This window comes from Electrophorus electricus, chromosome 12, assembly GCF_041902795.1.
Source record: "Electrophorus electricus isolate QZ-2024a chromosome 12, ASM4190279v1, whole genome shotgun sequence".
Lineage (NCBI taxonomy): Eukaryota > Metazoa > Chordata > Actinopteri > Gymnotiformes > Gymnotidae > Electrophorus > Electrophorus electricus.
Window position 1 is genome coordinate 4,883,160 of NC_137508.1, and position 11,916 is coordinate 4,895,075.

An 11,916-nucleotide genomic window follows, 5' to 3' on the forward strand; every position below is an offset into this window, starting at 1 on the left:
AACTCCACATCCACTGCAACCCGTTTAGCTTTGCAGGAGTTAAACCAGCCACATGGAGGGGGAGTCACGAGAGGGACAAAATCTGTTTGGCCACTCTTATTTGTCGGTAAACTAGGCGCTGCTGCCTCTTACTGTTAGACCCGAGTTACTGCAAGTGCAGAATTGAATTTAGGCGTCGTTGAGACAAATCGTACCAGAATATTTTGATGTCAAAATCCGTCACTGCTCCGCAAATTCCGCAGATAGGCAGGTCTGGATCCTACCCAACTCCTTTAACGTTTAGAAAGGCCAGTTTATTGGTCCCCACAGAACGTAGTCATCTTCAACTTCAGTAATTTTAAGAGAACACCCTAAATATGAATGATCAAAAAGTATGAAATGGAAAAATAACTTTATTCAGTGGGTAGAGTAGTTTAAAATGGTTGGTTGTACTACACGTGGGGGTTTTATTTTGGTTCGATTTCCCTAAATGCTTGGTTTAGTACTTATGCCTGCAAAATAAAAACTTTTAGAATTTTATAATCTGATATGGTGTAGAAGTACATCATTATCCACAACATTCAACCAAGCAAAAGCAGTAAAACAATGATAAATAAAAACAAAAAAAAACAAACATTCTATTCATCAGCATGAAACGTCATTAATATTAAAAGTAATATGGTGATTATTACATCAAAGTATTTGCATTAGAATAAGATATCACAAGGAATATAAGCATAAACAAAAATGGAAAACAAATTGCTTAAGTAACATTATTTTGTAAAGCTGAAATATTTCAAAGCGCCAAGTTGTAACAGTCAGTGTATAAAGCTGCAATGCACAATAGCCATTTACAAAAAAAAACATTTTTTAAGAGAACACATTTCTTTCAATGTGGATTAAATTTGCTCAAAATGATTCATCTACATACCAACGTTTTACACTTTGGCATTCAAATCTTTTGCAGCATCACACATTTAAAACTGACAAAATGGCAGCACAGTCAACACTCAGAGAGTAACAGGGGCTATTTAATGAAGAAATGCTCATTATGGTTTTAGATATAAAAATCCCAAAATATTAATATATAAAAACATTAGTTCAGTAGGACACAAAATTCCTTGAAGGACCCCTGTCTGAAATGTCCCATTTCATCAGCTGTTCAAGCCAAGTGTGTGTGAGGATATAATATACACATATATTGTACATCAAGTGCAAGCACCTGGATGGCATAGATGATGAATGACAGTCATGCGCTGAAGCTTCCTTTCCACTGGATTTAGACTTGGGCTCTCTCGCCAAGACACCAGTAGGCCGTACGTAAAATATCACAGCAGGTACTGAGATTCCTCAGACCTTCAGTTTTAGTTATTAAAATACCCACTGTAGATTCATCAGCTTGTTCTACTCTTGATCCAACTTGTTCCACTCTCAGATGATAGGACTGGAACATGCCATAGTATTCTTCATTTGTAGCTAGTCTGTTTCAACACTAGACAAGTTGCGCATTAAGATATGCACTTTGGTACACCACTGTTAACTTTTTTGTTAGCTTGACCAAGACTTGCCATTCTACTTTTTGTTAAACCCAAATCAACATTACTGGGAAAGCAATGGGATCAGCACAGACAAAATCAGCATTACTGGCAATTACAAAAATAATTCTTACAAAAATGTAGTCCTTTTATTTTAAAGCTTAACACTGAGCAAGAGACCTTCAGGCAGTATACTTTTCTTCTCCTTGCCATTGTGATTTGTGATAGCGTGTGTAGTTTTTGTACAGTTCATCAAATACCTCCTTAAGACCCTTTTGCAATGTCCTGTTCAAGAACTTTATATCATTTTCAATACACTGGTCCAGGATACAGTAGATGCCTTCTGTCAGGTGTGCCTTGATTTCTGGACGAAGTGTCACCTGCACAAAATGAACACAAAAGTACTCAATATGGCCTTCGTTACTGATGAAGTATGCCACGTACACAGAAAGGTATTTGAAACCATACTTGTCTGATTTAATTTCTGACACTAAAGGTCATGAAATAATTTCTCTTTAGAGACTAAAATATATAGAAAAACATTTTGCCCATGAGTACGCTGACAAATCAATAATTGATTTTGTTACAAACCCTGACTGATGTATATTTCCTAGTTGTTTCCTAGTGAATAAAAAAAAAGTTACAGCCTATGTATATTTAAAAATCAGAACTCAAGTCCTGGCCTTTGGCCAAAAACTTAATTATTTACCTCTTTAAAAATATTTTGATGGTAGTCAATTGTTTGCAATAGATCCTTGGGCATGAAAACTTAAAACACTCTTCTGCAATTCTTCAATAACTGTTTGCAAAGATTTTTAATGAATAGCACCTCTATTTAAGGTGACTGCATTTTCAACACAAAATGATAAACAAATTAGTTTACACAAAGGGGTGTAAGTCTTAAAATAGTTTTAGGTCAAGCAATATAAAAGCAGGGCATTTTATTAGACTGACAGTACTGCCACAGTGACTGTCTTTAGAGTCTGGAGCTTGTTTCTACACTCAATCAAAACACAACCAATGGGACTTTCCCCCCATTATGGATAGTACACTGAACCCTTTACTGTAGTAAAAAAACAAAAAACACTTAGTGCAACTCCAACCTTAGTTTACAGATAAAGGATTATCAATCATGAGCGTACCTCAGCTACAGACAGAGAATTAGTTTATGTCTGTGAACAAGAGATCTCACCTTCTGTAGTTCATCAACATACTGAGCCACCATGAAAGAGGACAAAATTGAGAATCCCTCAGCAGTTTTGCCAATGTGGGTATACATTCTCTCCACTAGTCTGGCACACTTCAAGAGCTTTTCAGAATCCTTCTCTGGGGATTTGGGGAAAATTATATATAAAGATTAATTAAAACTCAAACAACAACAGAAAAACAAAAATAGCCCAAACAAACACCACACACTGGGAGAAAAAAAAAACTTCATAATAGAACAAACATGGAAATAAGAACAAGAGAATTAGATATTACATGGAAATTGGTTTATATTTTATATCTGAGAAGAAAAGAAATGCTCAGATTTGATCTGTCCATGACTCACTTATGAAACTGGCATGAGAACATTGTGGACACATTTAAGGACTAAACCAGGCATTCATAAAGTAATGCTGTCCTACTTTTAAACTCAAATGCCTTATTTAACAGGAGATAAATACATGTTTTATTGTTGCATTATAGTGTTAACTTGCTCTAGAAGTACAGAGAAATTTCTTTTAAATTATGATTTATACATCATATTAATATCTTATGAATTTGTGCATTCAAATTCTTCTTAAAATTTTAAATTTTTAACTACACCAACTTGTCAGAATTCTCTCATCTGCCATTATACCACTGTGACAAAACAACAACTTAAATTACCTTTCTCATTCATGCCCTTCTGCTTGCCTTCATGTATGATGGATGTCACCAGACGATAAAAACAGTTCAAGAAGGTCGGTGCAGACTTCAGCATTATCTATGACCATTCAAAGAGACAGGAATTAGAAAAACACATATTTGCTGCAGTTGACAGAAAACACCTCTCACAAATATGAGCCTAATTCTATTATATTACACTAAGGGCCAGACATGGATTAAGGACGTTTTTAAAAAAAGCTTTCATATACCATATTAGTAAAGCTCTCTTTTCTGTTGGTGACAGTGTGACAATTAACATGGCAAATAACACATTACTGCATTGCTGATTCTTCAGTAAATGCTTTTTCACCATAAACTATACATTACCTGTGACAAGAATCAATCTGAAACATTTATTTCAGATAGTACTAATATAAAAATTATATGTGGTTTATGTTAAATGTCACGCCTCACACAGCAAGTGCTCTTTCAGTTGAAGATCACTCACCTTAGGGTAGCATAGGATGATGGCAAACAAGGCTTCATGGATAGCTTGAAAGGCAGAGTAGTAGTCCTCCATGGACTGGTTCTCCAGGGGAACAAAATGAAGAGCACCCAGGACCAGGATGATATTGTGCGGGTTGGACAGCCAAGATTCTCCCTGACGGAGAAGTGTGGTGAGGGTGTCTACCACTGGCACAATTAGAGAACTGGTTAGGGTAGCCACTTCTCTGGACTCTCTTACCACAAACTAAAAAGAGATAGTGAAACATTAAATGTTATGTATGAAATGATAAGCATTATGTAACCATTTAGAAGCATGCACAAACACCATCAATGTCTATTATGAGGTATGGAAATAAACATCAGTAGACTGTGATGGACAAAACAAACTGAAATTTCAAAATACATTCAAGCTATTCAGTGAACCAAATGGATGATTAATACATTGAGTAAACACAATCATACAGACATCTTCACAGGAACACTTACAACAAGAGAAGATATGATCTGTGGAACAATAGCCCAGAATGCTTTTGAGCAGGTCAATGGTAATGGACACCCGGCAAGCAGCTTTATTAATGCCACAGTTGCAAGGACATCCTGTCAAAGTTAATACATATGGATTTTTTGTATATTGTCACAAGCAGGAATGCAGTTAAGAATGTGTCACAGCTAAATATTTATATAATTACAAATATAAAAAGTGCAGTATTATCCAGGTTTGAGAAGTAAACAAATCCTTCACTTCAGTAAAACTGAAAAAAAAAGAAGAAAAAAAAAGCTTTTTTTGGGTTAATGGTGAATGTCATGTATTCAAAAGTACCCTTGTGGTAAAACTAGAATGTATAGCTTGAAGAATTAAGATGAGGTGTTTCTCACTCCAAATGAATACAGTTTTTACTTAAATGTCAAAAATAAAATCATTAGTAATTTCTCTCATTGTACTTTAACATAAAGCATATACATATTTTACATATTATGAAAGCGTCTAAGCATTTAGTTCTTAGACAAATACAAAGGAGTCAAATGTATAATGTATCTCATTCAGCTATAGTGGACTAAATGTTCAAAGACTCCAAATAACCAAACACACTCCAAAAACTGTTATTGTACTCTAAAATGGTACTTCAGTGCAGTAGTGGAAAGCCAATACTCTCCACCCATGGTAGTGCCTATAATGATACACCAGGGCACAACCTAAATAAAACAACTATAAAGTCATGAATATAATGCATTATTGGACAAGACATGTTTAACAAAAATCTAATTCAGGACTTCAAAAGATCAATAATGTAACATTTACTCTAGACAGAGTAACTTACTCTATAGTAGCCTCTTTCAACTTTGGTAGCAACAAGTCCCTCTTGGAACATGAGAAGGAGCAGACGGAATTGCTCTTGTGAACAGTTGACCACCAGCTGAGCAAGTAGGTCTTTAACTGGTGCCTCGAGCTCCTTTACTTCTGATATAGACAACCATACACCTAACATAAATGGATTACAGATATTTATGCCAAGAAACAAAGAGTCACTTTGTAAATAGGAAGATCTGAAATGCATACTTACTTGACAATAATTTATGGATGCTCTTCAGAATCTCTGAATAGAGATCTTCAAGATCTGTTTCCTTAGTTGTTATTGCAGCTGAATAAAATGCTGAGAGATAATGGATTGATGAAATGAGAAAATCCATGGGTTGAGGTGCTGAGCAGAACTCCTTCATGATCTGCTGGCCAAAACTCTTGTACAGTCCTCCTGTGTGGGATAATTTGTCTTGTGCATCCTCATTAGCCACGCCTTCAGTGTGAAGAGAAGCCTTTGCTAGTTCACACTTAATCATTACAGTTACCACATCAACAGTGAATGACAGCCTAATTATACTGCCTGCAGTGCCTTTCATTACAGACTGGATGGTAGGCACCATAATGAAGACTGCCTTTCCCAGCAACTCACTCATAATCTCGTTCAAGTACTTCTTTTCCCCAAAGATAGATATGATTTCTTTACAAAGTGTACTCAAAGTTGCTAGATGAAGTTCTATCAAGCACTGAGTCTCTTCACATTTCCCTGAGTTTGCAGATGATCCAACAGCAACAGTGCTTTCAACCATGAAATTGGTGAACTTCTCTAGATTGATTTGCACACTACTTTTTCGAATGATTATCAGATGGATTAAGCTCTGGATAAAGCCTTGAACTGACTGAAGCAAAGAAAACCAAACAGAAATGTCTACACTTCCAAAAAGGCCCTTCCTCAAAGAGGAGAAAAGAGACATCATAGCAGTCTCCAATAGTGTACTACCATGTACAACTTTAAGGACATGATGAGAATTACTCCCCACCAAGAATGCCATGATGTCAAACAGCTCTTTCAAAAGACTGATGGGTGCTGAACATGCTCCATTTTCATGATGCTGAACACAAAGACTCATTAAAAATGAGCTCAAAAAAAGTTCTAAATAACTTTCGAGTGGCATTGCATATGGATTCAGGGCATTTGTGATCTTGATCAACCGCAGAAGGCTGCCTACTTGTGTATCAGACACAGATATAGATGTACCAGTTTTAACACTGTCTATAATCTCCTGGGCCATGGCTTTCAGTCTCTTTAAAGAAGGTGAGATCTCAGCAATGCCTTCTTCCTTGTTTTCAGAGACATCCATTTCTGTGCAAGATCTGAAAAATGAGGGACATACAGAATGTACATCTGAAGCACTTAGCAGTCCAAATATCCTTTTGTTTATAGAAGTCACCACAGCTGAGTGCACATGAGGTAATTCACAAAGAACCACACTCTCAAGTAGCTGCCTTGAGATATTGGAGATAGACTGATCAGTCTTCTCCATGTTGCTTCCAGTGTTACTCTGAAGCACAGAGTTTAAAATCATGTCTGCTATGTGGGATGCATCTTCTTGTGAGAGGTATGGGGCAATTAAAGGAAGATTGGTGATTATGAGAAACCAACAAGCCACTGGATAGGTATCACTATCAACACTGCAAAGCTGGAGATCCCAGATTTGGTCCATGTTCAGATTTAATAAGTGTTCTTGTCTATTCACTACATACTGAGCAGTTTCACAAAGAATGTTTTGAGTGTTTGCATTGGCTATGAGTAAATGTTTTTTCATTTTGTGGAGGGCAAGATGTTTTTGAAGCAGCTTACTCAGTGGACTAATGACCTGGACCCCAGAGCCTGTTAAAGTCAAAACCTTCTCTATTGCATCAGAGACAGGACTGACATCATTGCTCAGACCAGCTGAGGATGTGTATTTACTGCAGTGGATTTGAAAGAGAGCATCAGCCTCATGCCAAGTATGAGTAAGGAGAAGACTCGTCTCTTGAATCTTCTCTCCACAGATGCTGTCTTTAATCAAAGTCTCTTCAAGATTCTGCAGCAAGGCCCTCAGAAATGTAAGCATGTTCTCCATAAGACTCTGAGTTTGTCTGACAATAGGCACTGGAGTGCTGTCATCTAGGGCCTTCAGACTGAAAATAACTGCATGGAGGAGAATACCCAAGGAGAATAGCTTCAGAGCAGATGCCTCTCTCATCTCTGCCACATAGGGGAGCTCATTTTGCATTTTCTCCAGGATAAGCATGCAGATTTCAAGATTCTGTCTGGGAGGGTTGTTCAAGAGACACTGAGACAAGCTCTTCTGCACAACCTGAGGCAACAATGCCTGCCTCAGTTCATAAGCAGCTGGTCGATCAATTACACCCAAAAGTTCTTCAATGAGTCTAGGCAGCTGTCGCAGTTTACTGTAGGTCTGCAGGATCTCAGACACAAGTGTTTCCCGAGCTTTCTTCACACGTAGTTCCATGTTGTCTGCATCAACCCACACAGATGAAATAAGCTCATCTAGATCAGGCTCCAGGATTTGGTGATTCAGTGCAAGAAGATTTTTCAGACAACGGTACCAGGCTGGTATGCCTGTCTGTGTATTATTGAGCAAAAGCTTTGCAACTTTTCTGAAGAAATTGAACTGCACTTCTCTGTGATGTATTCTGTCTGCAGCTACATTATAAACATCTGCAGACAAGCAGCAATTCAGAATGTTCTCTAGTGCGAGAAGAGCAAGGCTCCAGTTTGCAGCTTTAAATGTTTCCTTGACGCTCAGATCCTCTGTAAATTCTAGAGCAGTTATTAACTTTGTCATAAAGTGAAAGCAAAGTAGCTTGTTCTCTTCTCTTTTGCAAAATGAATCTAAAGCCATTTTAAAAAGTAATGGGAGAGAACTGGATCTGACAGCATAAAACAAAGCCTCATTGTCATCTCCATATTTGTGGACAAGCTTTGACACAATGGTTGAAACAGGGCAAAGCAACGGCTTTCCTCTAGGTTCCTTTCTAGCACCTGATTTATTTTCTGATGGCAGAACTTCTTTGTAAGATGATAGGTGGTCAGAGTGGAAAAGAGCAGACTGAAGAATTGTGTCCACTTTGTTGCGGATATCTTTTTTAAGTTGCTGCCGTATTCTCGTGTCATCCACTTCGGTCCATACCCTTGTGGTCAACAAATGTCTTAGCAAGCACAAAGGCAGAAAAAGGTGTTCTGTGACCTGGGCAAAAACTCTGTTGGCATTGCCTTGCTGTCTTTGTACAGTCAGGTAGGTGTTAAGAACAAGAAACAAAACCTCAAAGACCTTGAGTTGTAGAGGCTCTGGAGAACCCTGTTGCTTCAGCTGAAAACAGGCCAAGCCACACACCGTAGCCAGTAATTTCACAAGCAGCTCATAGCTGGCCGTGTAAGTCACAGACAGGACAGGACTGGTCAGGATTCCATGGCAACAGCTCAAAATAATGGACAAGCTAACAGGCAGAGTCCCTGAAGTGCTTTCCAGAATCCTTTCGTTGATTATCTATGAAAAATAGGTGGAAAAGCAAGAACACTAAATTTAATGATTACAGTTAGTTTAGGGCAAATTTCAGAATTTATTCATTTACACAAACAGGTAAAAATACAAAACAAAACACTACTTTTCACAGGTAAAACCTACTTTTTAATTAGAAATGGCTATTAAATAATAATGTACACATAAGCAACAATAAGATTACATTATATTTTAAAGTAAAATCAAAAGTCTTAAAATTGTTCAATGTGGTACATCATTTACCTTTGCCAATGATGGATTCAGTGTAATGGTCTTTCCTTGGTTTAGGACATTATAGAGCTTCTTGCTGTGAAGAATTTCATCCAAGTAGGTCCATAGGTCTTCCACTACTTCCAGTGGGACCTGTACTTTCTTGTTGTAGTAACAAGAAAGGGCATGAGAGACCCAGTCAAACAAAACCTGAAAAGAGAAAATTATAAATATGTATATTTCAGTATTCTTTATAAACTCATTGGTATACCTTGATGTATTACATGTATGTTTTGGATACAAACAAAAAAAACAAACAAAAAAAACAAACAAACAAACAAAAAAAAGCAATATTTTAGGCACATAACAGTAAACATTGTTTCCCTTTAGTGTATTTAAAACACTGTGACAAAAGACAAATAACACCTAGGGGATCCAAGGGGTTATTTCTGAGGACACATCAATAAATTACTAAAATCTTTCTAATGCATGTTATATCAATAATTTTACAGGGCACATAATTAAAATGAAATTAAAATGACCTGTTCCTTATTTGGGAGGAAGCACTGTCTGGATGTCCATGCAAATCGAGCTAGCTTCAGCCTATCTGACCATGGTGTGAGAGGGCTTTTCAGCTTCACATGGAATCCAGAGTAGATGGTAGCCATGCCCAAAAGCAGCTGTGGCTGAAGAGACAAAAGAACAGTACAGAGATAATCTGAATACATACTTAGTAATTCCATACATAGTAAATTAGCCAGCCTTTCTTTGGATAGAGATTGCAGTTCAGCCATTTCACCCAACAAAACAAATATTCAGACATCACGTTTAACACCCTCTTTATAAACAAAGTATGCATATCACCTGTATTCCATCCAGTTATACAATTACATGATTAGAATTCAATTTCTATGGTCAGCAAAAAGTGCACATTATTTATTGATAAGATATCTATTATTCACTCTTTATTATATGAATGCACTCATATCTCAGAAAAAATGTTTGAATATTCCAGATTCAGCACAGTCAAATTTATTGATCTTTATGTTATTTTCCAAAACTATTTGTATGTTTGGCACAAAGTCTAATTAAATTTATGACAAGACAAATTACTTTGTTCACTAAAGCCATTTTACAACAAATGTGGTCAGTGCGTCTTGGTACATCAAAGTTGCTCCTACGTTAAAGTTGCATGTAAAATTTGTTTGCCAAAATTTAAAGATATTGCATTGCTGAATCAAAAAGATAAATATTTGCCCTAAAATAGTGTCATTCTACTGCATCAATGTGTAAAGCATGAAATATTCATTAAAAAAATCAGAGCTGCCAGGCTGGATTTGGCAACAGTTTTTCAGACCATGTCAGCTGTCTTTACGTATTAATGTCAAAAGGTCTAGTTGCATAGCTTTCTACAGAATAGTACCTTCCACACACTACATTTCAAAGGTGGACCAAATGCAAATCCAACATTATACTGATAAATATGATTACAACAGTGGATAATTCTAGCTACTGCACTCAAATGACATTTCCATCACCAAGTTCTGATCGAGTACTCTCTGAACGCACATCGTCCTTAATCGTCGGATAGATCCGCTCGAGGAAATGTAAGGCAGCATAACCTACGTTACAAAATGTTCTTCAGCAAGTTTCGTGCAATTACACTTTTCCACCAGGTAGGTCGCCAATTCACCAAATGCTATAGACTGAACATGTGTATATATAGTCTTTTAAAAAATGTACATTGTGCAGCTTTAATCAGTCTTTCCTTTTACAACAGCCACCTGCAACATCGCAGTGGGAGCTAGCTCATGTCTGTGCAAATCAGCAGTTTCCACCTAGACACAGTACAAAATAACGTATTCTTGCTATATAATACAACAGAAAATAGCCATCATAGGTTACATTAGTCAGCAGCATAAATATCTACAAACTTCGACAAAGGTCTATACCACAGTTAACTGTTCTTAGTTTTCACTATTTATTGGTATTTAACCCTTTCCTAGGAAAACTGACAAAATTGATCAGAACAGCAGCCGCTACCAGGCTGGGAAAAATGCAGTTCTTAACAGACATTTTATTGTAGTTTCCCCGAGGGTAAACAACTGTAAATCTAATATCCATACCCGTTGTTAATGCGGGAATATATTTCACTGTGTCTCTACACACGGATTACAGCGGTTAGTCGCGTCCGGTGTAAAATAGCGAGCGTCGCGGAGTAGCTGACAAGTACCGCACTCACCGCACCGCTTCTATAAAATTGGCTTTAACACCTAACAGAACTTAAGCAGGATTTTTATTCATTCATATGAGAGGGACCATCCATTTCTAAAAGAAAATGTTAAAGCTATTTTAACAGTCTTGACAACGGTTAAACCTTGTCCGAGGCTCGACAATTTGGGCTAGGCCACAAGGTTTTAACGGCAAAAGCAGAGGCAGCACCTTTTCCTTGTTAAATACAATGTTGCCATATAGATCGCCAATGAGTGCAAATGTAATAAGTCGTTAAATATATTTATATCGAGAGCACAAGGATACCACACACTTACTGTAACGCTCCACACGTGCTCCTGCTGTTGATTAGCACGTCTAACTGACCCTTGCGCTTTCACCCCAGACAACAATAATCAATTAACTATTAGGAGGATGGCTTATTGTTTAATACATTTTACACCCCAATATACTCCGTTTTCCTCCGTTGCATTAGTTAGCCTACTGCAGTTATTACGGTTTTTAATTTTTTTTGCATTCCATTGCATCCTCCTCAAAACAACATGAAAGTGATATGTAGACCGTTGTTATGCATCACATCTCGATATTAGAGAACGTTTTATGACACTGTGGATTTTTAAGATCAACCTTACGAACATTATGGGTGAAGTGTATTTAGCTAGATAACTAATCATCTAACAATATAACAAAACAGCGAATCTTACTACCTATGTTGTCATTGGAGCGAGCTGAATCG

The 11,916-nt window shown here is 37.1% G+C and overlaps 1 protein-coding gene across 4 annotated transcripts; it reads right to left on the minus strand.

The window, feature by feature from the left end:
• Positions 1 to 374: 374 nt before the first annotated feature.
• On the minus strand, positions 375 to 11,554 carry urb2 (URB2 ribosome biogenesis homolog). 4 transcript variants are annotated; one of them, XM_027019824.3, is made up of 10 exons: positions 11,498 to 11,554; positions 9,491 to 9,634; positions 8,982 to 9,158; positions 5,435 to 8,726; positions 5,192 to 5,352; positions 4,359 to 4,469; positions 3,874 to 4,116; positions 3,387 to 3,483; positions 2,707 to 2,840; positions 375 to 1,894 (listed from the first exon to the last, which is right to left on the minus strand). In XM_027019824.3, the coding sequence occupies exons 2-10, from the start codon at positions 9,614 to 9,616 to the stop codon at positions 1,697 to 1,699; spliced, it is 4,539 nt and encodes a 1,512-aa protein (XP_026875625.3). In that variant the 5' UTR covers positions 9,617 to 9,634; positions 11,498 to 11,554; the 3' UTR covers positions 375 to 1,696. The 4 variants fall into 4 exon arrangements, with proteins under 4 accessions (XP_026875625.3, XP_081581157.1, XP_081581158.1 ...); XM_081725031.1 differs by lacking the exon at positions 4,359 to 4,469; XM_027019825.3 differs by lacking the exons at positions 375 to 1,894; positions 2,707 to 2,840; positions 3,387 to 3,483 and having other exon boundaries at positions 3,927 to 4,058.
• Positions 11,555 to 11,916: the final 362 nt, after the last annotated feature.